The sequence below is a fragment of the Hemitrygon akajei genome, chromosome 12 (assembly GCF_048418815.1).
Source record: "Hemitrygon akajei chromosome 12, sHemAka1.3, whole genome shotgun sequence".
Lineage (NCBI taxonomy): Eukaryota > Metazoa > Chordata > Chondrichthyes > Myliobatiformes > Dasyatidae > Hemitrygon > Hemitrygon akajei.
Window position 1 is genome coordinate 35,729,573 of NC_133135.1, and position 27,703 is coordinate 35,757,275.

At 41.1% G+C, this 27,703-nt stretch overlaps 1 protein-coding gene across 3 annotated transcripts in view; it reads right to left on the reverse strand.

Annotated features, from left to right (window-relative positions):
- zswim5 (zinc finger, SWIM-type containing 5) overlaps window positions 1–27,703 on the reverse strand; it is a 239,091-nt gene that overhangs the window by 61,635 nt on the left and 149,753 nt on the right. For all 3 annotated transcript variants that reach the window (XM_073062899.1, XM_073062898.1, XM_073062897.1), the window contains one exon: window positions 4,082–4,230. In XM_073062899.1, the coding sequence (XP_072919000.1) occupies window positions 4,082–4,230 (149 nt within the window). The remainder of the gene's footprint in view (window positions 1–4,081; window positions 4,231–27,703) is intronic.

Sequence of the window (27,703 nt, forward strand, 5' to 3'; positions counted from 1 at the left end):
GGTGGCTACTTTTAAAATCTAAGAATCTCACATGGAATGTAAAACACACAGTGAACGGCCAAAAAGTTAAAGGGACCCAAAGATAACAAAAGATATTGCCTCAATTGTTTAATGACTGCTAAACATAACTTCTCTCTATGGCTACTGAGGAGGTTATAGACAAGTGAAATTGTGAATGATCCGATTTTCCCAAAATTTAGCTGAAGATAATACAGCCCATCCAAAACTGGACACTGGCCAGAAGAATAAGTCATAGAACTGAAGAAGGAGAGGTGCATGCCAGGGGAATAGATGTGAAAGCAAACATATTTTCCAGGGATTCTGGCATAGTTCAGGAATACTGGAAAATTGCATATGTCACTCCACTCTTCAAGAAGTAAGAAAGGCAGAAGTAAGGAAATTATGGGCCCAGTAGTTTGACCTCAGTAGTTGGGAAGATGTTGTAGCTGATTGTTAAGGATGTGGCTTCGAGATACTTGCAGGCAGACGATAAAATAGCCCATAGTCTGCCTGGTTTCCTTAAGAGAAAACTTTGCCTGACTTATCTGTTGGAATTCTTTGAAGAAATGACAAGCAGGATAGACAAAGGAGAATCACTGGATGTTGTGTACTTGGATTTTCAGAAGACCTTTGACAAGGTGCCAAACGTGGGGCTGCTTAACAAGATACAAGCCCATGGTATCACAGGAAAGATACTAAAATGGTTAGAAGATTGGCTGATTGGCAGGAGGCAAACAGTGAGAAATAAGGGAGCCTTTTCTGGTTGAATGCTGTTGATTGGTGGTGTTCCACAGGAGTTTGTGTTGGGACCGCTTCTTTTTATGTTATATGGCAATGATTTAGACGACAAAACTGATGGCTTTGTGGCCAAGTTTGTAAACAATATGAAGATAGGTAGAGGGGTAGGTAGTTTTGAGGAAGCAGAGAGGCTACAGAATAAATAAGACAGATTAGGAGAATGGGCAAAGAAGTGGCAGATGGAATAGAGTGTTAGGAAGTATGTGGTCATGCACTTCGGTAGCAGAAATAAAAGCGTAGACTATATTGTAACTGGAGAGAAAATTTTAAAAATCTAAAGTGCAAAGGGACTTGGGAGTCTGTATGCAGGATTCTCTAAAGGTTATTTTGCAGGTTGAGTCTCTGGTGAGGATAGCAAATATGATTTTAGCATTCATTTCAGGAGAACTGGAATATAAAAGCAAGGATGTAATATTGAGGCTTTATAAAGCACTGGCGAGGCCTCACCTGGAGTATTGTGAGCAGTTTTGGGCCCCTTATCTAAGAAATGATGTGCTGACACTGGGTTCGGAGGAGATTCACAAAATTTTTTCCAGTATTGTAATGTTTATCATACGAGGAACATTTGATAGTATTGGATCTCTTCTCACTGGAATTCAAATGAATGAAGGGTGACCTCATTGAAGCCTATCAAATGTTGAAAGACCTTGATAAAGTCGATGTGAAGAGAATGTTTCCTGTGGTGGGAGAGTCAAAGACCAGAGGACACAGCTTCAGAACAGACGGACATCATTTTAGAACAGAGATGAGAGAAAGTTCCTTAGCTGGAGAGATATGAATCTGTGGAATTAGTTGCAACAAGCAGCTGTGGAGGCCAAGTCATAGGGTATATTTAAGGTAGAAGTTGATAGATTTCTGATTAATCCGGGCACCAAGGGATACGGGGAGAAGGCAGGACATTGGGGCTGAGAGGGAAAATGGATCAGCCATGATGAAATGGCAGAGCAGACTCACTGAGCCAAATGGCTTAATTCTGCCCTTGCCATCTTACGGTCTTATAAAAGAATAGAATTACAGACCTCATGATGTAACATTGCAGAGGGTGAGGACATTTAAAAAAATACTGGACATCACCTGACAACACCAAATGGATCAATATGAGAGAGGTTCACAGTGGTGTCTCACTGAAGGTTTCTATAATTGTCAATGGTTGTTATTTTTAAGGAAAATCAAAACAACTTTTCATTCTTTCTCTTGCTTCTAAGAATATTGGACTGGGTTTATGACATTACATCTTCTTTTCTTTTTGTATCATCCCAAATTTTCAACATCAATTAAACTAAATTTTCAACATCAATTAAACTAAATTTAAGGTCCAGCTTAAATTAATGTTAATGGATATGAGCAAAAATGAAAGTTTAGTTGCAAGGATTCTATTCTTTATAACCATGGACAGTCCATGACTGCGGAAAACATTTACTAAACAAGAGAAAATATGCAGATGCTGGAAATCCAAGCAACACACACAAAATGCTGGAGGAACTCAGCAGGCCAGGCAGCATCTATAGAAAAGAGTACAGTCGGCATTTTGGGCTGAGCCCCTTCATCAGGACTCCAGTACTGCTGAAGGGTCTCAGCCCGAAACTTCGACTGTTCACTCTTTTCCATAGATGCTGCCTGGCCTGCTGAGTTCCTCCAGCGTTCTGTGAGGACATTTACCATTTGTTTAACTTTTCATTCTCATCTCCTTTTCAAATATCTACATTTCCAGCTGACAGAACAGAATATCGCTGCATAGGATGGAAATCCTTGTGTATTTGTAGAGACAGACACAAGAGACAGAGGGACAGAGATATTTCTTCCTCCAGTAGCAATGCCTATTACTTTTAGCCACATCAGCTACCGTTCCCATCTAGGCAGAGCCTAAAGGGCTGTTTTTGCAACTTCAATCCTCACAGCATGACTGAGTATGTTTCACTTCAAATTGGGTTAGCCAACAAACCACAAATACCTCTTTTTAAACAAACCAAAATAAGCTGAGGAAATCTATATTGGCGAGTTCTAAAGTAAATGTTTTTAATGTAAGTTGGGAAGCTGCTGAAGTATAGAACCATTGCTGGAGATCATTTGACTGTCATGAACTGCTGGAACACAGTTCCTGTAAATGTGATTCACATCTCAAGGGGTTGTTGCCTGGAACAAATTTTCAAAATCATCTTTTATTCTATATTTCTACACTGCTCACCTTTCTGGAAATATAGTTGGTGCAGTTTCATCAAAATTGTGCCTACTGTTACTGTGACAATTACATATGCTGAGATTTTTATATGGTCAGCAGCAAAGTGCTATGATGATGTGCAAGGGAAATAAGAACTCCTTCATATAGATAAATCAGTCATCTGGAAATCTATACGTTTGCAGTAGTTAGCAATTGGTTTCTCGAGCCAAATAAGAACTGTCATGACTGAAATCCTGTACAAGTCATAGGAGCAGAATTAGGCCCCTTGGCACATCAAGTCTGTTTTGCCATTCCATCATGCCTGATTTATTATCTCTCTGAACACCATTCTCCTGCCTTCTTATCAAGAACCTATCAACCTCCACTTTAAATATACCCAGTGACTTGGCCTCCATAGTCCTATGTGGCAATGGTTTCCAGAGATTCACCATTGTCTGGCTGAAGAAATTCCTCCTCATCTCGGTTCAAAAGGACTTCTTTCTATTCTGAGACTGTGCCCTCTGGCTCTCAACTCGCCCACTATAGGAAACACCGTCTCCACATCCACTCTACCTATGCCCGTCTGAAATTGATTTTCGAAAATGAGGCCGTCTCCTTTTGCGTAAACAAGGTAACTCTTTGTTGAGTTCAATAACTGGCCCCACACGTTTAAGGTGCAAGCAGTGTGAAGTTGTAACCCAGGGAGATTTAAAGAAGAGAAGGATTCTTTTTATTTGTCACGTGCACATTGAAGCATACAGTGAAATGCATCGTTTGCATCAGATCGAATCAGCGAAGGATGTGCTAGGCACCCTGCAAGTGTTGCCATGCTTCCAGCACTGACAAAGCATGCCCACAACTCACTAACTCTAACCCGCATGTCTTTGAAATGTGGGAGCAAACTGGAGCCCTGGAAGATACCCACGCAGACACGGGGAACACAGAAACTCCTTACAGGCAGCGGCAGTAATCAAATCCCAATCTTACCGCGGCACTGTAAAGCATCACGCTTACTGCTACGCTACCATGCTTTGAAGACATTGTCAGAACATCCTTTACCACTCCTCTCTTCAGTCAGAGGGTAACATGGGTAACCAAAGTTGACTTAATGCAAAAGAACCTCACCTTAGCAAACATGGAATTCAGCTGCTTTCCGGACCCGTAGTACCCTCCCTGTGATAGGAATTGCTTGACTTGCTCTCGAACTTGCTCTTCGTCAAGATGCCAGCAATTTTCGTCATCAATACTGGCACCTGCTGTTGGGTCGGGGGCACCTAGTCAAGATAGAAACAACAAGAGACTACCAGTTCAGAATGCATTTTACATGTCATGAAATACCTTAACAGCATTATGAAGCTTCTACAAGGATCAATGTTTAAAAGTTTTGGATGAAGTAATAGTTACATCCCTGTACATCAATACTTTAAAGCACTTCAGAGCAGTGTTAGGTAAGATTTGAAATTGAAACACATTAAATCAGACAGGTGACCAATAACTTGGTCAAAAAAGCAGGTATATGGATGCATATGGTATGGCATACATGTACCCACTCCCTTCTCCTATCAGATTCCTTCCTCTCCAGCTCTTTACCCTTCCCACTCACCTGGCTTCACCCATCACCTTCTAGCTGTCCTTCTTCCCCTCCCCCTACCTTTTTTATTCTGGCCTCTTCCCCCTTCCTTTCCAGGTCTTGGCCCAAAATGCCAACTATTTATTCATCTTCAGCTGCCTCACCTGCTGACCTCCAGTATTTTGTGTGTGCTGATATGGTCATGTTCCGTGCAGCATTCCTATCTATGTGACTGTGTTGCTACTGCGAGCAAGTCTTTCATTGTGTCTGTACCTCACTGCACTTGTGCACGTGACCATCAACCAGCCTTGTTTTGGGCTATCTTTACCAGAGGTGTGGTACAGAGGGAGGGCAAGGACCTCTATGCTAAGGAACAGAAAGAAAATAGACAGAGTTTCTATTCCTGAATGTAACACAGTAACTTTTGAAGCAAACTGGACTCCTCTGGGTGTCAAACAAAAAAGGGACAGAGTTGAGTTGTGGTCCACTTATAGTCAAGTGTTTAGCATGTTCAACACAGTCGCTGTTAGCAAGTGAATTCGAATCAGTGTCAGCACTGACAGTGTGAAAAGGTTCTAAAATAACTGCAACTCAAAAATGAAGATTCTTTTCAAAAATCACCATATAAAGTACAATTTTATTATAGAGGTTTTTTTTTCAGGGAACTAACATTTTTAACTAATTGAAGGGCTATAAATACTGCTGAGGAAAGCAAAACCCCCAGGGTAGATTCTGGAAATCAGATCTGAAAAGATTTGATACCAAGATTATCCTTTTAAACTTTTATGGCTTTTATGGCATTCAAGGATTATCACTAAAGTGGTTGTGAGCCATTTCATCAAAGAATTGTAGATCTTCTGGTAAAGGCACTCAGATTTGTGCAGACTGCTCCAAGATTTAGTTCCGGTGACCAGTGATATATTTCCAAGTCAGGATGGTGTGCAAATTGGAGGGGACCTGTGGGTGATGGTGATTCCATTTGACTGTTACTCTTATCCTTTCTCATGGTAGAAGTTGTGGGTTTGAGGAACTGTCAAATACCATGAGCAGAGAATGGCAGTACAAATTTGTACACAGTATTGAGAAAGGTTGAACAAGTTAGGTCTTTATTCTTTGGAGCGTAGAAGGTTGAGGGGGGACTTGATCGAGGTACTTAAAATTATGAGGGGGATAGATAGAGTTGACGTGGATAGGCTTTTTCCATTGAGAGTAGGGGAGATTCAAACAAGAGGACATGAGTTGAGAGTTAGGGGGCAAAAGTTTAAGGGTAACACGAGGGGGAACTTCTTTACTCAGAGAGTAGTAGCTGTGTGGAACGAGCTTCCAGTAGAAGTGGTAGAGGCAGGTTCGATTTTGTCATTTAGAAAAAAATTGGATATGTATATGGACAGGAAAGGAATGGAGGGTTATGGGCTGAGGGCAGGTCGGTGGGACTAGGTGAGAGTAAGCGTTCGGCAAGGACTAGAAGGGCTGAGATGGCCTGTTTCCGTGCTGTAATTGTTATATGGTTATACATTGCAGCCATGTGCACCAGTGGTGGAGGAGGCAATTCAGGATTGAAAAGGTGGCAATCAGATTTTTTTTTCGTTTTGGAGGTTTTGGAGGATTGGGGATTGCCAAACGTTAAGTGGATTTTCTGGTGTAGTCTGTTTTGTCATGTGCTTTTGTGATATCATTCTGGCGGAACGTTGTCTCATTTTTTAACTGCATTGCACTTGTGGTTTCTAAATGACAATAAACTGAATGTGAATCTGAACTGAGCTTCTGGGGAATTGCTGGCACTAGACATTCAGACATGAGCTGAAAAGCAGGCAGGCAGAGAGCAGCCCATCAGGCTCTTAACCTGTGTGTTGTCGACGGTGGAAAGGCTTTGTGGTATCAGGAGATGAATCATTTCCCACTGGAGAAGTAACTTCTCAGCTGCTCCTACAGCCACAGTACGAGGCCAGACGTTGAGAGTCCAGTCAGTGATGATCTCCTGGATACTGATGATATGGGCTATAATGCAATTGAATGTCAATGGCACATAGGTTGATTCACTCAATGCCTGGTGTTTCTATAGTATAAATGTTACTTAGCACATATGAGTCTAAGTCCAAATGTCCAAATCTTCTTGCACCTACTGCTTGATCTGTTGAGAAGATGGAAATGGAACTGAACATTATGTAGTCATCAGTGAATATCCCTTCTTAAGACCTTACTATGGAAGGAAAATGGCTGGACCTCAATGACGGGTTTCTGTAGTGGTGTCCTGGGATTTGTGGTGATCTTTAACAGGTGCAACCATCTACTTGGGGTGCCACGGTAGGTAGCGTAGCGGTTAGCGCCACTCTATTATATCTCAGACCGTCGGAGTTCAGAGTTCAATTTCGGCGTCCCCTGCAGGGAGTCTCTGTGCACCCTCCCCATGGAATATACGTGTTTTCTCTGGTTCCTCCGGTCCAAAGACACACCGGGTAGGTTAACAGTTCGTTGTAAATTGTCCAGTGATTAGGTTAGGGTAAAATCAGGGTTGTGAGGAGTTGCTGGGTAGTGTGGCTCAAAGGGCCAGGAGGGCCTATTCAGTGTGATATCCCTAAATAAAATAAATCGTTTTCTATATATTACTATTTTTAACCAAATACATTATAGATATACAGAAAACGCAGACTAAGAAGCTGCTTGGCTACATCAGGGATGAACTTACAAGCAACTTGATACTATGGTGACTGGGTTATACAAGTACTTTCCCCATTTTTCGAAGATCGTATGCATATTCTAATTACTTTTCCTCTTTCTGTTTATGGACTTTTCCTTTGGTGAGGAATGGCCGTAGCCCGCATTGGCGAGCGGCACAGAGCTGAACTGAACTAAACTCAAAACTACCGCTTTGATGTTTTATCAACTATACATTGTTCGCTTGCTTTATGCTGTTTGCGCAATTCGTTCTTTTCTTCGTGCGCTGGGTGTTTGATGTTTTCTTGAACGGGTTCCGCAGTGTTTCTTTGTTTTGTGATTGCCTGCAGGAGGACAAATCTCAGAGTTGTGCTGTGCGTACATACATTGATATTAAACATGCTTCGAATCTTCGACACTATAACCCATTCTGAAATCGGTCTTCAGTGTACAACAACGGCTTAAATTGAACAAGCACATCTAAGTGCAAGATGGGCCACCTAGCAAGTATCCATCCAGACAAATAGCAGTGGCTTCTTTTAAATAAAATCAAACTGGTCACCTATCAAGGAGAAAGTGACATTACAATGTTCTGTTCATGATCAATGTTGCTATTCAATTTCTCAGCCTAAAGATTTATCATGTTTAGTACCATAGAGGTGGCTGTGGGAAGCGGCTTTCCTGAAACTGCAGTCTACATGGTGAATATTGATATAACAGAGTGGTTTGTCAGGCAATCTCAAAAGGCAGTTTTTGAACTCTGCACATTAATTTGTAATTACACTTTAATAATTTGTGAGAGGCAATTTTCAGAGTACTAACGTAGTCTTTCCAGTAATGTGTGCACGGGTGCAGACTTACTGCCCAGTCTGGAGTCACATTAAAATACAGCACAAGACAGCTAAAGGCAACAGCTTTCTGCCCTAAAGAACCAGATTTCTTTATAGCTATCCAATGGTTTCATGGTTTTCATTAGTGATAACAGCCTTTTAATTCCTGAATTAATTAATTCATTGATTAACTGTGTTTTCCCCAGCTGCTGCGAAGGAACCAGAGCTCATGTTGTACCTCTATTCCAGAGTCTGGATTAATTATCATGTAATGTGATCACAATGCTGCTGTATCTCTATTGTTGTAGGAACTGCTAGCCAAACTCACTTGGGCAGAAATTGAGAAATTTGGCAGTAAGTGTGTGTGGCAGTGCTTCCTCTCTAACCCAAGATAATTTCATTATGGAATCCAAGGCTGCTATGTTCACTTCCCCTCAAAGTGAGCAGCATGTGTAATTCTGCAGCCAACATAGTAACACACGTCTTTTGCAGGAATCATTGCTTTTATCCTGCCTAATGTTTGGAGTGGCAATATAGGCATTAAAAAAATTTTCTTATCAATTTGTACACTCATTTTAATAACATGCAGAAGCTAATGATGAGAGTACCAATGTACTGCTCGTTGTTAAGGTTTAATTTATTATTTTGTGATTGCACTATCAGTAAGGGACTGGCTGGGCAGAAGACCTTTCCAAGCAGTCCACAAGTTGGGAATGTCCTTATAGTAGCTTGGATCACAAAGAGTCTCCTACAACTCACTCTCTGTCTGTCAGTCATTAACCAGGAAATGTAGCTAGTGAAGAGCCTATTGACCATGCAACAATACCTTAAAGTGATCAGTTGCTATCAAAACAATATCCCGATAAAAATCCAGGATTAAGCGGTACTCAATGAAAGAGAAGCACATCCACTCATCAGTCATTTTCAATCTTTTACGTTGCACCTTCTTGAATGTCTTTTGACAATTGAAATGCATCACGTCTGCAGGACATTGCTGCAGGAGTTTCTAAAGATGGTGCCTGATATCCATTGATCTCCAGATGCTTCGACGTTCTTCTTTTCGAAATGAGATAAGAAGTGAATATGCTGAGGATCGCACATTGTTCAAATCCATCTATACTTCTTCCAAAAACAAATCTACCCATACATGCATTCAGCTGGACCGAAACATGAACTGGTGAGTGGCAAATAAAATTTAAGCTATAATAATACCAGGCAATGACCATCTCCAACAAGAGAGAATCTTCCCACCTACTCTTGATGTTCAATGGTATGTATTGTTGAATCTCTACCAACTATATCTGTTTTTTTAATTGTTTAAAAGCATTGGTTAACGCAAAGACTGTGGACCCTGTATCACTGTACTGAAGACTTGTGCTCCAGAACTTGTGCACACTTGGCCAAGTTGTCCCAATACAACACTGGTAGCTACCCAATAATGTAGAAATTTTTCCAGGCATAACTGGTCCACAGAGGGATAAATCCAACCTTGCCAATTACCACTTCAGTAGTCTATTCTCAATCACCAAAGTGGTGGAAGGGATTATCAGTGATGCTATTAAACAACACCAGTTTAGCAACCACCTACTCACTGAAGTTCAGCCTTCATCCAAACATGGACAAAAGAACCGAACATCAGAGATAAAGTGTGAATAACTGCCCTTGATATCAAGGAAACATGAGAGGCATTAAGGAGCCCTGGCTAAAAGGGAATCAATGGAAATCAAAGGGAAAGCCCTCCTTTGGTTGGAATCATACCCGGCACAAAGGAAAATGGTTGTGGTGGTGAGAGTTCAATCATCTCAGCTGCAGAACATCTCTGCAGGAGCTTCTTACTCCAATGATGACCTTTTGACAATGGTAAGGTCAGAAGTAAGGACATTTGCTGATAACTGCACAATTTTCAAAATGATTCATGAACTTGTAAGATAATGAAGCAGACCACATCCAAACCAATAAGAGCAGGACAATATCCAGGCCTGGGCTAAAAGGTAACAACTCACAGTACACAAGTGCCAGGCCACAAGAGAAGTTCAGCTATCACTCCCTGCAATTCAATGGCATTGCCATCACTGGGCTCCTCCACTATCAATATTCTGGGGGCTACCCTCTGACCAGAAACCAATTGGAGAAGCAACATACACAGTGTGACTGCAAGAACAGGTGAAAAGCTAGGAATTCTGCAGTGAGTCACTCACCATCTAACTCCCCTAAGCCTGAACACCATCTACAAGCTTCGAGTCAGGGATGTTACGGAATGAACTCTACCTGCCTGGACGAGTGCACTTTCAACAGCACTCCAGAAGCTCAACACCACCCAGGGCTTAGCAGCCTGAAAGATTAACTCTATTTTCATCTCTGCAAACACTGCCTGCCTGCTGATTACCTCGACCATTTCCTGCTTTTGTTTAATACACACTCCCCTTACTTACCTTGCTACCTGCATCCTCAAAGAATTCCAATAAATGTGTTACATATAATTAAATTAAATCCAATTAAATATAATTAGATATATAATTATACAAATATAATTAAATATAATTAGTTTAAATGATTTTTATAGGATCTGGGATAGTTTGAAAAAAACTGTAGATATAATTCTTCTGCTGAAATCATCATTTGTGCATTTGCTTATTTCCAGTTCTGACTTTTGGAATATAGACTATACATACTATAGAGAGAGTGCAGAGGAGATTTGCAAGGATGTTGCCTGGATTGGAGAGCATGCTTTATGAGAACAGGTTGAGTGAACTTGACCCTTTCCCCTTGGAGTGACAGAGGATAGAAGGTGACCTGATTAGAGGTGTATAAGATGATGAGAGGTATTGATCGTGTGGATAACCAGAGGCTTTTTTTCTAGGGCTGAAATGGCTAACATGGTAGTGTGGTAGAGGCGGATAAAATAGGGTCTTTTAAGAGACTCCTAGATAGGTATATGGAGCTTAGAAAAATAGAGGGATATGCACTAGGGAAACTCTAGGCAGTCGCCAGAGTAGGTTACAAGGTTGGCACAACATTGTGGGCCAAAGGTCCTGGAATATGGTGTAGATTTCTATGTTCTATGTACCATTCAGCATTATACCTTGGACCTACCCAGGATCATGGATATTTTCCACAAGTGGTGTCTCGAGAAGGCAACATTCTTTACTAAGGTCCTTTACCAAACTGGATATACCTCTTTCCTAATATTACCATCGGGGAGGGGCTACAGGAGCCTTAAGACCCAGACTCAATGCCTTAAGAGCAGCTTCTTCCCCTCTGCCAGCAGTTTTCCGAATGGTCCATGAACACTACCTCACAATTCCTTTTTGTTTGGCATTATTTATTTATTTTATAGTTTGTATCAATTTTATGCCTTTGCAAAACAACAAATTTCATGTCAAACAAGTCTGATAATAAATCTGATTCTGATTATAACTTGGAAATCTACCCTGGATTTCCTGGTGCAATCCCCATTCCCATTCCTCTGCTGCCATGCTGAGGCCACTCCTAGTGTGGAAGAGCAACATCTCGTATTCTGTCTGGGTAGCCGCCAACCTGATGGTATGAACATCAACTTCCCTATCTTCTGGTAATTTCTGCCCCCTCCCATCTTAGGAACACATGGGGGATAGCAGAAAGGGGAGGGATGCTGAGTTACACACACAAAATGCTGGTGGAACGCAGCAGGCCAGGCAGCATCTATAAGGAGAAGCACTGTCGACGTTTCGGGCCGAGACCCTTCGTCAGGACTAACTGAAAGAAAAGATAGCAAGAGATTTGATAGTAGGAGGGGGAGGGGAAAATCTGAAATGATAGGAGAAGACAGGAGGGGGAGGGGTGAAGCTAAGAGCTGGAAAGGTGATTGGCAAAAGGGATACACAGCTGGAGAAGGGAAAGGATCATGGGACAGGAGGCCGAGGGAGAAAGAAAGGGGGAGGTGCTTGAATTTCCAGCATCTGCAGATTTCTTCGTGGATGCTGAGTTCATTTTTTTTCACCTCCCTTCTGGACAATCTGTAATTTTTATGTCTCTTAAGTGTGACAAGTCCTTTGGTCTGCCACAAGGAGGGGGAATCTAGAGTTACATATTAGGGTTACTTGGTGGGATAAAGGTGATAGAGTGGCAAGAGAGAATTCACACACACTTGGCCTTTTCTCCTTGGAGCGGCGGAGGATGAGAGGTGACCTGATGGAGGTGTATAAGATAATGAGAGGCATTGATCGTGTGGATAGTCAGAGGCTTTTTCCCAGGGCTGAAATGGCTAGCATGAAAGGGTACAGTTTTAAGGTGCTTGGAAGTAGGTACAGAGGAGTTGTCAGGAGTAAGTTTCTTTTACACAGAGAGTGGTGAGTGTGTGGAATGGGCTGCCGGTGACAGTGGAGGAGGTGGATATGATGGGGTCTTTAAGAGACTTCTGGATAGGTACATGGAGCTTAAAAAAATAGCCTAGGTAACCCTAGGTAATTTCTAAAGTACGATGTGTTCGGCACAGCATTGTGGGCTGAAGGGCCTGTATTGTGCTGTTATGTTTTCAAAATAAAACTGAAGCAAAACTTCAGAAATCACAGAACAGGCAAATGATATCCAGAAGCAAAATGGGGAATTTAGGTACCACATTGTTCCACCTGTTGATTGCAAGCTTCATTTTCAGCTCCCTAACATAATATTTTGGAGGTACAGTATTAAAGGACAAAATATTGTCCAGTACTGTGGAGGTAACTGGGTAACTTCACTGTGAATCAAACATGGTAACCCATTGCTTCAAGAGGTCAAGCATATGCATACACATAATTCATACATATCTATCCCCCCATTCACGACAGATTTTCTGGAGAAATTATACTGCACTTATTGAGAGGAGTTTGCTACACTGACACAGTTAAGTGCAATTTAAAAAAAGCTTGGCACAGGGTGTATATTGTGGGAAGATGTAAAATTATCCAACTCGATAGGAATAATAGAAATGCAGAACATTATGTACACAAAGAATTTTTTTTCTTGTTTTGTATCTGTTAGTGGCCTAGTTCATTACTATTAAATCTTTGTGGGACTGAAACCAGGAGCAAATAAAAACAACAAATGCTGTAAATAAGTAGCAGTTTATACAGCAAGTGGGTGAAGAGAGAAACATAAGCCAGAGGCACTATGTTCAAAAACCAGGGTTTTAGTCTCCTTATATAAAGACAGGCATAGCTGCATTGAAGGTCATACACTGGTCGATTCCTCAGACGGTTGTCTTCTGAAAAACAATTAGGGAAGCCAAGCCTGAACACAACACAGATAGAAGCTTAAGAGATGATCTTCCTGACAGTGTAGATGCTGTGACAGCATTTCCCACCGTGGCAATATCTGGAGCTGGGAATTATTGATCCAAAACAAGGGATTGACCATTTCAGTTGAAGATGAAGAGGAATTCCTTCTTTCAGAGGGTTGTGAGTCTTTGGCTTCTCTATAAAGCAATTGAGACAGAGGTAATTAAATATACCCAAGGTTGTGAAAGAAAGATTTTTGTTTTACGGGGGATGGCAATTAAATTGGAAAGCAAATGAACATTTTACAAGAGAGTATAAGTATAAGAGTAAAGATGTTATTCTGCAATCAAATATAACTTAGGTGAGACTATTTGTAATGCAGAATCTAGTTCTGGTCATCCTATTCAAAAACTTAAATTTTTATAGAGAGAGTGCAACAGAAGTACACCAGATTGACTCCTAGTATGGGGGTATTGTTCTAAACAGAGAGATTAGGCAGAATGAACCTATACTCACTAGAGTTTACAATATGGGGAACAGGCAGGGAAGTGGAGCATGGCCAAAATCAGATCTTATTGAATAGCAGAGCATTCTCGAAGGGCCATATGGTCTATTCCTGTTTATTTTCTCCATATGTTCTTTAATTAGGCTGTTTCCTGAGTAAACTGACTTTCCTGTTTAATAGACACAAGAGATTCTGCAGATGCTGGAAGTCTTGAACAACACACACAAAATGCTGGAGGAACTCAGCAAGTCAGACATCATCTATGGAGGGGAATAAACAGTCAATGTTTTAGGTTCAGACTCTTCCTCAGGACGAGAGAGGAAGGGAGCAGAAGCAAAAGTAAGAAGGTGGAAGAAGTGGAGAAGTACTAACTGGCAGGTGATAGGTGAGACCTGGTGAGAGGGGAAGGTAGTGAAGCAAGAAGTTGGGAGAGGATAGGTGGAGAGGTCATGGGCTGAAGAAAAAAAGAAGTTATTAGGAGAGGAGAGTGAACCATGGAGAAAGGAAAGGAGGGGAACCAGAGGGAGGTGACGAGCATGGAGTCGCAAGGTAGAGAGATCTGATGTCTCATCATCAGTTAGAGATGATCTAGAGTGTGCAGAAGGTCAGAGCAAGGTGTCCAAGAAGAGGAGGAAGGTTGAAGATGGAAGAAAAGGTCATCAGTGGGGAGTGGTGGGCAGGGAGGTCCTTGTCAAAGAAGTAAGCTTAAAGATGGAGGAGATGGAAGCAGAGCTTGGATTCATCGTGGGTGTGGAACTCATTGAGCTGTGAGCTCTGAGGGACAAAGGCACTTTGCTGAGGACAGAACATTTTGCCTTAGAAAGGGCACCACAGTAGCATCGCGGTTAATATGACACGATTACAGCTTGGGATGGAGTTCAGAATTCAATTCCGGCGCCCTCTCTATGAAGGCTATACGTCCTTCTCGTGCTTGTGTAGGTTTCCTCCAGTTTCCTCTCATAAACCAAAGGTGCAACGGTTGGTAGGATAATTGGTCATTGTAAATGGTCCTGTGATTAGGCTCGGGTTAAATAGGTGGATTACTGGGTGGTGCAGCTCTTTGGGTTGGAAAGGCCTGTTCCATGTGGTATCTCAAAATTAAATAAAGACGGGAATTTTGGAGGGAATATTGAAGACACAACAGGGGTTAGAGCTGGGGTCAGGGGAGGGAAGAAGGTTGGATGGGTCAGAGGAGAGTGCAGGGTTGGGGTGTCCGGGGAAAAAGGGTTGGGAGGAAGATGGGGGCTCAGAGGAATAAAGGGCGAATGAGGGGAGCCTGAGAGACTGGGGTGAGTGGAGGGTAGTGGTGGAGGAAGAGACCATGTGGCAGTGAAAAAAGGTCTAGGCCTGGAGATGAGGGGGACTGAGGTCACTGCTGCAGCTGGTGTCGGCCAGGAGGCTGTTTAATAGACTTTTTCTTAAACCTATGAAGCAACACCCCACCTTGAACACACTGGCTTTTGTGGTGCTGTCGAGATAAACTGTTCAGTTTATGCTGCTTTTTGTTGAGGGCAGGCTGTGAAACCTTTATGATGTTAATGTTTTTCATATAAATATTATAAAGAGTTTTCATAAGTTGTTATAGAAGTTTTACAAATTTCTATCCTCACTTAAAAGTTAATGTTCTTCTTAATGCAATGCAGTCAGTAACACTTGAAGAGCTGCTGATAGGCAATTTCGCATCATTCTGCACCCTCGTCAGATTTCTCGTGGCAGGTCAAAACTGGACCAGAAGCTTAAATATAGCATGTTAATGCATTTGGGCATGGAAAATTAAACAAAAATCACTATCTGCTATCATTTTCTTGATGTCTGCTGAATTAGACACCTTTCAGCTGGCTTATTGACTGCCAAATTCTGAGTCCCGAAACTGTAAACACTCCTTGCTGCACCTCTAAATTCTGCTGGTTGATTTACATGAAAGATCTGATTATTGAGGTGGTCTGCTATTATCAATCACTAGGGTACATTTTAGTATCCTTCACTAGAGATTCCATTCTTAATCTGTTTAGAAATGGAGAGGAAAATGCTTCTGTGCGTAGCCCCAATCTGAAAAAAGAACAGGTTACTCATCAGTAGCCTTCTCAGCAAAATAACTATATAAAAATGGCACATCTTTCTGTTTTTAATCACACAATCTTTTAACTTAATAAGGCACTCAAAGTGTACATTTTTGCATCATGTTGTCCTTTTCTCACCAGTATATATTTTAGAAATTATTAGAAGTCACTGAAGCATTAATAGGATTACTGTACAAATATAATTTATGCTTTTGAAATGCAGCTGCTCCAGCCCAGTGCAAGGGAATGCTCAAATCAATCTGACAGCACTTCACCATGCACAATCACACTAAATTACCCTGTTTATATTCTGCAAAGAAGGCCTCATTGCCTCCTACATATCTGCTGAGACTGTAAAATTCAGACTGCATTTCACAGTTTTGTTTTGATGTTTTCCTTCTGGAACAAAACATGAATTCCAATTACCGTGCATTGTGAAGAATCTAGTGTTTACAAACCACACAAAGCATAGGACAGTAAAATTCCGTGCAATTTGTCATTCTGCAGCTGTTCACCAACGTGAGCCCAGTACCATTGTGTTTTGGAAAATAATGTAAATGTTCTTTCTTATCATGTCCCAAGAGAGAGAAAAAGAATCTCCACCTCCTCAGTAGACAGTGGACTGGGAACTTACTGATAAGCCATTATGAAAGTAACTCCTGAACCAATATTAGTGTCACTTACTTCTTTATTTGCATCAATATTATATAAATTACTTGCTCAAGTCAAAATGCTATAAATGCACTCTTATTAATTTCTCATCTCAACTTGTTTCCAACGTAACCAGTGACAAACCAGTAACCACTTGAACTTAAGTTCGTGTTATGCAATTTAAATTACTCAGAAGTAACATGATTCAAATTTAAAGTCTAGGTGCACAATTCAAATAAGTAAATGGCAAATGGTTTTACATAGCCTACATTAAGTCTCATAGAAATCCTCCCTGTTTGAAATGGGGGAGTGACGTTGTGGCCTGTGACAGTCTGGTTCCTCTGTTGAAAGTTCGAATGTCCTTTTCATTTAACTTTTATAAAAGACTAAAATTCTATTAATTTGTAAGTGTAGAAAGGACTTAAAAATTCAACAAAGTGCATTAAATTAACTAAAAATACATGTGCCACTGAGTTTTTATTTGCTCTTATTTTGCTTAATCACCTTCATCATCTTCTTTTTCCCACATCCTTTCTCTTAATGGGCAGCATGACCTCCTACAAAATGTTAAGAATGTCTGCAGATTGAATCATAAAGTCTATTTATCCACAGGACACAGGGCAGTTCATGATTCGTCATTTTATTTTTCAGAATCCATCCGCTCTGGTTTGGTTTTTAGATATGGGATGCGCATGATTCAAAGAAACAATTTGCATTTCATTCCTATTTTTCCAGGAGTTCACACCTTGTGCTGACTTCAATGGCACAAAAATACTGTGCTGTGCCAATGGTTTTTGGGACAGCCTGCTAAAGGAAGCCATTGAAATGAAACTAAAGGGAAAAAAATATTAAGAAAGATGAAGGTCTCGCTCCAAGTAAAAACTGTAAACAAGGTGGGAGAGTGGAAATCTAACTAATCAGGAGGGGTGGACAATGGGGTATAAATATCACCGGAATAGACATACCCAGGCATCACCCCTGATGAAGATGTCAAAGTCTGTCATTGAAATGTTGGTTAATTTGGTACCTGTACCCAGCTGGAACCCCAAGAAGAGTTTATTCATCATATACACCAGGAAAAAACTAGATCCTTTTACAGTTCACACTTATTCGAAGTACAACACAGCCAATGAAATATGTTGCTAGTTAGCTTCTATTGTTTTGTAAACAATATGTTGTGAATCCCACACAATTAAATCCCACATCCAATAATGATATCAAAGCAACTTACAGTTCAGTAGGCCATTCAGTCCATCATATTGGTGTCAGCTTTTCTGAAAGGACTATGCCATCTCAGCCCATCAACTTGCTCTTAGTCCACAATATTTGACACTTATTTTTCCCATGTTTGTGCCCAATTCCCTCATGAAAGTATGAGGAAATCTAACACCTGGTCACATTTCAGAAGCTGAATTCCAGTTCAGAGCAACTTGCTGATTGAAAATCAAGTTCTCTGGGCAGTTCTCCTAAAATTGTCATATCTGAACATCTCTTTTCCTCACAGTAATGAAGGGCTTTGACCTGAATCATTCACATATTTCCCCCCAATTGATGCTGCCTGACCTAATAAGTGTTTCTAGCATTTTTATCATACCAATAGAAACCAGTTTACTCAATGTTTGAATCCATCTGCTCAATCCGCCTTTAAACTTCTTGTCTATAGAAAAACATCTCAGGTTTTACGACTCCACATAAATAAAGCACAGTAATGTTGTCATAATTCTGGTCAATCTCTGCTCTACTCAACCTGTCCCAAGAACTGTTGCCTATAATTGGATACAAAAAATCCCTGCCATGCCTCAGTGTTTGATTTCACTGCTTTTCTGTATGCTTTTATTATAAAGTTGTGGCTTCAGTGTATTTTTTATAGTACTGTTTAAATTGTCTTATTATCTTTATGAACTCCTGTATGTAAATCATGAGACCTCTCTTCCTGTGCTCCCTTCAAAATGCTGTCTTGCCATTCCCAATCCTTTCTTCCTAAAATCAACCCATCATATCAGTGTTCAATTTTAATGTCATGTGTATGTTCAATTTGGTCAGTCATGCAACACAGAAACAGGGCTTGATGGCCAACTGCATCCATTGAGTCCTCAGCTATACCGATACAAATGCACTTAAAAGTTTGTCAGTAACTTTGGACCATTTACCATGTTTGGCGGTCCTGCATCATCTGCAAATGCTGCACTGAATACTCAAGTCCAAGTTATTGATATGGATCACAAAGAGTATAGTGTCTGCTATCAGTCCCTAGGGAACACCCTTTATGTCTTTCCAATCTAAGAACATTTTCAGAATTAAACTAATTTATTTCATTGTAAGCTAACTACTACTATCTTTACAATCACATCACCTTTATCAAATGACTTTTGTATGTGAAAAGGCTTTAATGGTCAATACAAATATTTTTACATCAACACCATCAAGGAACACAAATCAACTTTGTCAGATGTGATTTTTGTCTTGAACAAATGCATCCAGGTGATCTACTATGGTGGATTAGGTTGAGGAATGAAGGCTCCCTCGGATGTCCATTTCATTAAAAGGTATTGTGGGTGCTTTTGCATGTATCAGAATAACAAGCCTTGGTTTAACATGACAGGTCAGACCACGTGAGGAATTAACAAGATCCATTTCAAATTTGCAGCAATAACAGCAGTTGATGATTTGGGGTTGTGTCAATTGAAATCTGCGTCAGATTAAACCTGGTACAAGAACAGTAAGCCAATTCATTTCGGTGGGAGGAATGACTGCAAAGCAGGAAAATAAAATGTTGTTAATTTAAGATTCACGATTGTTTATCGTCATTCTTCAGTATAAGAATGCAAAGGAGAACAAAATGATTGTTACTCCAGATCTGACGCAGCATTAAAAAAAAGCATAAAGAACAATAAAAAAAACACAATTAATTATAAATATAAAAGCAATGCTATAAAACACAATGAACAAGTTGTATTATTGTAGTCATACACTGACTGTATGTAAATAGAATGACACTAGATGAGATGTATGGAGTGGCAGTGGGGTTGGTGGAGTGGGTTAATGGATGGAGGTGTTGATCAGCCTGGCAGCTTGGGGAAAGTAACTGTTGCCTCTAGTGGTCCTAGCATGGATACTGCGTAACCCCTCCCTGAATGGAGTGGGACAAACAGTCCCTAAACTGGGTAGGTGGATCTTTCATGGTATTTCTGGCCTTTTTTCCAGCACCTTTCTGCATAGATGTCCTTAATTCTGGGTAGGCTCATGCTGGTGATGCATTGGACGATTTTAACTACCCATTGTAGTGCCTTCCAGTCAGCTGCAGTACAGTCTCCGTATCACACAGTGACGCAGCATGTTAGGACGCTCTCCTCTGTGCATTTGTAGAAGGTTGTGAGCTTTGCACAGACTAGTTCTCTCCGGCCTCCTCAGAAAGAAGATGTGTTGGTGAGCATTCTTACTGTGGAGGATGTGTACTGGGACCACGAGACGTTGCACTCCCATCAGTTTGCAACTGCTCACATACATTTATATTATTTTTGAAACAACTGAATTGAATTTTAAAAGCTTAGATGTTCTAAAACTTGTTAATTAAACAAATCTTGAAAGCATTTTAACTGATTCAAAGCTATTTTTTGATTCCGAATGTCAGCACCTTGCCATTTTGTCTCAGGATGGCATCAAACAGCAGGGTGATACTGGCAGATAATGGAGAAGGTGTATTTGCATTTCCTTGTGGATTAGCACCAAATACTCACAGGATGCTGCTGACAGAAAGCTCTGACACCTCATTTCAATCAATGCAACATTCTCTCAACCTACATGCATGTTTGTATCTACAGTTTTCCTATTCTGTTGGCAGCACTTGCTTCATTTTAGTCTTTGTTTCTCTATATAAAACACATCATACCACAGATTATTTTACATCAGTGCAAAATATTTCAACCCCACCCCCAGCCCAAAATCTGAAGGAATGAATTAAATATTCTGTGATTTTCCAAAACATGAAATCTTATCATTCATATCCTACAAATCCAACTATCCTTTAAAGTTTTTTTTTGCAATAGCAAACTATTCTCTTTACAACTTCATTGATGAAAATTAAACTTTTAGCAGATCTGTGGCTAAATGCAATATCCACAAAACAATTAGTTTCCATGAAAGCAGCAAACTTATTGATGATCTGTTCTTGCCTTTCTTCTTCCTAATGCTTTTTTCCTCTTATTTGCTCCCTTTCAAGTGAAACAGAAAACATCAACTGTGCCATCAATGTAAAGTACAAACTTCTGAAGACACCAGTGAATCTTTCATGCAAGAACATGGATATCTAACAGCCTTGAAAATTCAAAGTTCCATCAGAATTCCAAGTTGGCTCATATCAGCTTTTGTGGCAACACTTCTTTATAGCATTGGTATCCAATGAGATGGACTTCATTTTGCAGAGCGTGCACTCAATTGCTCATGATGAATTACACTTTTTAGGGATGTGGGAGAAAGTGAAGATATATTCAAGTTTGCAATTGACTTGAAAATAGATAGGTGGAAAACATTGCAATGAGGATATTAAGCATTTTTCAACTGGATATAAGACAGCCAGACCGACATACTTTATTGATCCCGAGGGAAATTGGGTTTCATTACAGTCGCACCAACCAAGAATAGTGTAGAAATATAGCAATATAAAACCATAAATAATAATAATAGGTAAATTATGCCAAGTGGAAATAAGTCCAGGACCAGCCTATTGGCTCAGGGTGTCTGACACTCCAAGGGAGGAGTTGTAAAGTTTGATGGCCACAGGCAGGAATGACTTCCTATGACACTCAGTGTTGCATCTCGGTGGAATGAGTCTCTGGCTGAATGTACTCCTGTGCCTAACCAGTACATTATGGAGTGGATGGGAGACATTGTCCAAGATGGCATGCAACTTGGACAGCATCCTCTTTTCAGACACCACCGTCAGAGAGTCCAGTTCCACCCCCACAACATCACTGGCCTTACGAATGAGTTTGTTGATTCTGTTGGTGTCTGCTACCCTCAGCCTGCTGCCCCAGCATACAACAGCAAACATGATAGCACTGGCCACCACAGCCTCGTAGAACATCCTCAGCATTGTCCAGCAGATGTTAAAGGACCTCAGTCTCCTCAGGAAGTAGAGACGGCTCTGACACTTCTTGTATCCAGCCTCAGTGTTCTTTGACCAGTCCAGTTTATTGTCAATTCGTATCCCCAGGTATTTGTAATCCTCCACTATGTCCACACTGACCCCTTGGATGGAAACAGGGGTCACCGGTGCCTTAGCCCTCCTCAGGTCCACCACCAGCTCCTTAGTCTTTTTCACATTAAGCTGCAGATGATTCTGCTCGCACCATGTGACAAAGGATGTAAACAGGATGTGTAAGTGGGTAAATACTTGTATTTAACGTGGGAAAGTAATGCCAAACGTGTTGGTTAGAGGAAACTAATAGCAAATTATTACCTAATGGGCAAAGACTGTGGCCAAGTATAAAAGGATCTAGATTTTCTTGTTCACAAATTGCAAAAGGTAGGTACGCAGGTACAGCAAGGGGCAAGGAAAGCAAATGGCCTATGTCCTTTATTGCAAAAAGGGGTGGGACCAATTACAATTGGACAGGTCCCTGAACTCCTCCATCCTGATCAAAAAGGTGCAACAGTGCCTTTATTTCCTGCAGAGCATCAAGAAAGCTCACCTCTATCCCAGGATACTGATGAGACTTCTACTGCTGTACCATTGAGAGCATACTCACCAACTGCATCTCAGTGTGGTATGGCAGTTGTCCCGTATCGGACCACAAAGCACTCCAGCGTGTGGTGAAAACTGCCCAGCGGATTATTGGCACCCAATTGCCCACCACTGAGAACACCTACCATAAACGCTACCTGGGCAGGGTGAAAAGCATTATCAAGGATGCATCTCACCCTAACCATGGACTTTTTACTCTCCTCCCATCCGGTAGGTGCTACAGGAACCTCTGCTCCAGCACCAGCAGGCACGGGAAGAGCTTCTTCCCTGAGGCTGTGACCCTGCTGAACCTCACATCACAGGGCTAAGCAGTATTGCACCCATATTGTACTGTCTCAGTACTTTTATATTTGTGTGCTGTAGCACTTACTTTTTATTTGCAGTTATTTTGTAAATAACAATATTCTTTGCATTTCTGGTTAGATGCTAATTGCATTTCGTTGGCTTTGTACCTGTTCGGCACAATGACGAATCTAATCTAATCTAATCTAAAGTTAAGGCTGTACATTTGTTTAAGAAATGATATACTGACACCTCAGGCAGTCCAAAATCAAATCATAAACTCACGCCTAGGATGAAAAAGTTGTTTTTATCACAAGAGGTTACAGAATTGTACATCTATGACAAAGTAGATCATAAAATGCTTCCAGGAGTGGGGGAACCCAATTGAGGGCAGGTAGTTAAGATCAGGCGATCGTGATTTGAAACTCACCTGGCTAGAAACTTTCTTGCAGGAGTTTGTGAATCTCTGGAATTCTCTTCTATGGAAGTTCTATCAGCATACAGGAGCAAGATATACCAGCTACTTGAGTGGTGTCGCAGCAACAACCTTGCACTCAATGTCAGTAAGACAAAAGCGCTGATTGTGGACTTCAGGAAGGGCAAGATGAGGAAACACGAATCAATCCTCATCGAGGGATAAGAAGTGGAGAGAGTGAGCAATTTCAAGTTCCTGGTGTCAAGATCTCTGAGGATCTAACCTGGTTCCAGCATATCAATGCAGCTATAAAGAAGGCAAGACAGCGGCTATATTTCATTAGGAGTTTGAAGAGATTTGGTTTGTCAACTAAAACACTTGAAAACTTCTATAGATGTAATATGGAGAACATTCTGACAGGCTGTGTCACTGTCAGTTATGGTGGGGGGAGAGGGGGCTATGCACAGGACAGTAAAAAGCTACAGAAAGTTGTAAAATTAATCAGCTCCATCTTGGGTACTAGCCTCTGTAGTACCCAAGACATCTTCAAGGAGCAGTGCCTCAGAAAGGCGACATCCACCATTAGGGACCCCCAGCACCCAGGACATGCCCTCCTTTCACTGTTACCATCAGGTAGGAGGTACAGAAGCCTGAAGACACACACTCAGCAATTCAGGAACAGCTTCTTCCCCTCTGCCATCCGATTCCTAAATGGACATTGGACCCATGAACCCTACCTCACTTTAAAAAAAAATGTTATTTCTGTTTTTGCACTGTTTTTAATCTATTCAATATACAGATATATACTTACTGTAATTTAGTGATTTATTTTAACCTTTTTTTCTTCTTTATTGTATATTGCTGCTAAGTTAACAAATTTCACAACACATGCCGTTGGTAATAAACCTGATTCTGATTTGCAGTTTGTTGAGGGTAAATACTGGAGAGTCTTCAAAAGGAAGCAAATACATTTTTGAAAGAACAAACAACTGAGGGCCTTGGGGAATTGGCACAAAGTAGGAGATGAGGTGTGGGCCAGAACAGCCACGATCACGTTAAATGGCAGGGCAGTCTTGAGAAGCTGCCAAATCTTCTCATGCCACCATTTTATTTTTGTCAGTCACCTGATGTATAGCCCAGCATCATTTTATAAGCTACCTTGTGTATTTATAGAGTTTTAAAAAAAAAGAATTATTATTGTGTTCTTTATCTTGTGCAATTTTTTTGGTGCCACATCAGATCCGGAGTAACAATTATTTTATTCTCCTTACACTTGTATACGGGAAATGACATTAACCAATTTTGAATCTTGATGTTCTCTCCTGGAAAGAACAATCCATTTGAAATCTTATCATCAAAAGAAACTACGTGCAATTCTAATGACGAATGAAGTAAAGCCCAATGACACTGACACACGAGTTAGGAAAACCAAGATTCAGTCCACTGATTCCTTCTTCGCATTTATCTAAATAAACCAGAGAAGGAGGAAAAAGAAGGCACGTCTTTAAATTGTCAGGAGTCGCACAATGACAGCAAATAGAGCTCCTGATGACAAATGGGCATTGTTGCTCAGGTTACGTTCACCTGCAGCATGCATTTTGTACGAATTCCAAGGGCTTAAGTGCACATCACACAATACAAATCTGAACTGATCAGAAGGTATTGTCCAAAGTGATTTCTGTATCCAACAGAGATAATAAACTTGGGCACACTTCCATTTGAATAGAACTGACACAATGGAGCCTAAACTGATTACATTGCCACCAGAGCACAGGAACAACCAGTGAGCTCCCGCTCTCCAAGACAGCCAGATTGTCCATTCGGTAACTCCTATCAACCACCATGGCTTAGCTTTGACCCAGTCCTTTACTTTTTCCCTCACATCAAAATTTGTTCTTGGCTCTTCTTCCCCTCCTCTGTATCAGAGTATGCATTATGGCTTCAGAGAGCAGTTTGAAAAATATAACACCAGAGCCTGTTCAATGTACTCACGTAGACGTCAATGCTGAACATGGATAAAGGAACACTACCACTCAATTACATCAAACTAGTAATCTAGACTAGCTGCTCATCTAAACATGGATTCTGCATGCAAATACTGCAAAGTCAAGGTCAATACAATGCAATCAGACTAATTGGTCTATCAGTTAATCAGGGAACCCATTTATTTGGGACAACTCTTAAATAACAAAAACTAATCAAGAAAATAGCCAGGATTCCCTTTGTTTATTTGGGATACTATACCATCTAACTGGGACGGGAGACTTTTGCTGAACAGATTCTAACTACAGTTAGTCACGAGCACTTGCATGGCCATTAGACACTACACTGTGCCTACAGCAAACAGATTTTAAATAGTGTCAGTTACGTGTGTTTGTGTTCAAAAAGCTGTGATTATTGTCACTGATGGCTGGTGTAAGCAGTAAGACAAATTAGAATTGTTCTGCTCACTCTGGTTTCAAGCATTCAGGCTTGGAGACACCAGAAATGGCTGGGAGTGAAAATGAGTAAACTACTACTTCAACAAGTTAGCAAATTAGGAACTACGAAGAATTTGAAGGTATTGACAATCATCTGAAACATTATGAAGGCAGCCCATTATCTGTACTAGGTGTTTGCGCAAACAAAAGAGCACGGCAGCATGTTGGTTGTTTGTCGTATCTGATGATGACAGTGAAACTTGTGTGGGAAAGTTTTTAAAGTGGAAAAGCCATTGCACTGGGAAATTTCCACTCTATCAATCTCAGAAGTTTGGGTCCAGTGATATTAGCAGTCGTCAGAAATTGGGGTCTTCCTTGTGTTATAACCTCGGCCCCCTCCTTTGTGAGAATCGCAAGAGCCCTAGTCAAGGGGGGGTCAACTGACCCAAGAGAGAGAGAGACGTGCGGAAGACCACATTCTCCCGAGAAGCAGAATAAAGGCGATATTGACTATTGTCTCATGAAGACCACGTGAAAAGCCCTCGGGCAAAGTGGGCTGGTTGAGAGAGAGATCGCATCACCTGCAACCTGATTGACACCTGCGATCCCGTGAAGAAGTATAAAGGAGGGTCTGAGGGGGGGACAACCCTGAGACGCACCCAGGAGACACCAAGGAAGCATGATACCGATTCCCGTGGGAGCGGGAAGGCATTTTGAAGGAAGCCACGTGCGTTAGATTCCAAATTTTGAATCTGTGGCTAGAACCAACGGAAGACTGCTTTTAACTAACAATGGGGAAGCCTGCTCCCCTGATTCCAAGGATTTGCTCTGTAAAGACAACGGGCAAGTGTTTATCCTTTCTCAACCATCTCTCTCTCTCCACAACGTGAAACCCCAGCGGTTCCCAAAAGGGAAAAGCCTGCAAACTTCTGAGTGACTCTTTATATTTCAATTGGACTCAGTATTATCCCCTAGACAATTATAGAGCTTATTTCTGATTGATTATTATTACACCAGTGTTTTAGATTGAGTTTTAATGATGTATATGATCTGAATGTTTTGTATTAACCATCCGTTTGTGCCCCTTTTTGAATAAAACGTTTGAAAATAGTAGCATCCGACTCAGCTGATCCTGCTATCTTTGCTGGTAAGTTACCTGGTTACGAGGTTACGTAACACTTGGTAGCTGTGGATAACCATGATTTCTTCCGTGCCTTATCATGCCCTTCGCTCTCCAAAAAGCATTGTAGAACCACGTTCTTGGCCGTTAGATCTCACTGTTAATTTCGTCCAAAATGTCTAGAACATGCTAAGACAAGTAACGAGGCTCGCTGACTACCCTCAACTTGGTTTAGCTCACGTGTTGAATTGTGTAATAGGCTGTGTCCGCTGCCACATGCAAACAGCTACTTGCAACCACAGCTGAGAGCTGGGTGTCTGCTGGGGACTAAAGGTGAGCGAGTTGCCCCAGGATGGACTGGACAAGCACCTTCACCAGAGGTGTTACACTCCTGGACACCCCATACACGGCAGCATAAATTGGATGAATTTCTCCGTCAATGAGTATTAGGAACTAACACACAGCTTTATCGTACTGCAGTAGCATTGGTGTGTTCTAATTTGTTCTGTATTTCATTTAAGTACAGAATTTATAACTCAATTAAGCAGTAGTTTGTCTTTTAAAAAAAAATACCTTTTTAACTATTTCCATGAAACTTTGGCTGATTGGGTCATCCATTTAATTGGCCCAAAATACACTGGTTCCAATGTATTCTAATTAACCAGAACCCATTGCACACTCAACTATTTAGAGTATTTACAGTACAGTAACAGGCCATTCAGCCCACAATGTTTTTCCAACCTAATTAAGCTAATGATGCTTAATCACACTAATTAATTCTCATGCACATGGCCTATATTCCCCATTCTCTGCATATTTCTGTGCCTCTCTCAGAGCCTTTTAAGTGCCTGTCTGCACCACCACCCTTGGCAGCACATTCCAAGCACATGACATATTTTGTATATATATTAAAAAAACTCCCAGTCACCCAACTACCTGCAATCTGCACCTTAGGTGAGACCACATCATTAAAATTTACCTATCAGGTTCTTAACATCCCAGATGTTCTTAGGTGCACAGAGCTCAAGTTCCTTAACATAGTTGGTCTTGGAGCTGCAGCCAGACACACTTCCCACAGGTTTACTCCTCAAGGATACAGTATTCCCCCAGATCTCCCACACCCTGTGCCCTAAACGCTGTCGTGACTCACCAAATGTGGAGATGAAGGTTGCTAGATCATACCTGCGCTTACCTCTGCTCTTCCTCTTCACCGAAGCCTCATAGCCATGGTTCTTCGACATCAAACAATGCACCAGAACTCA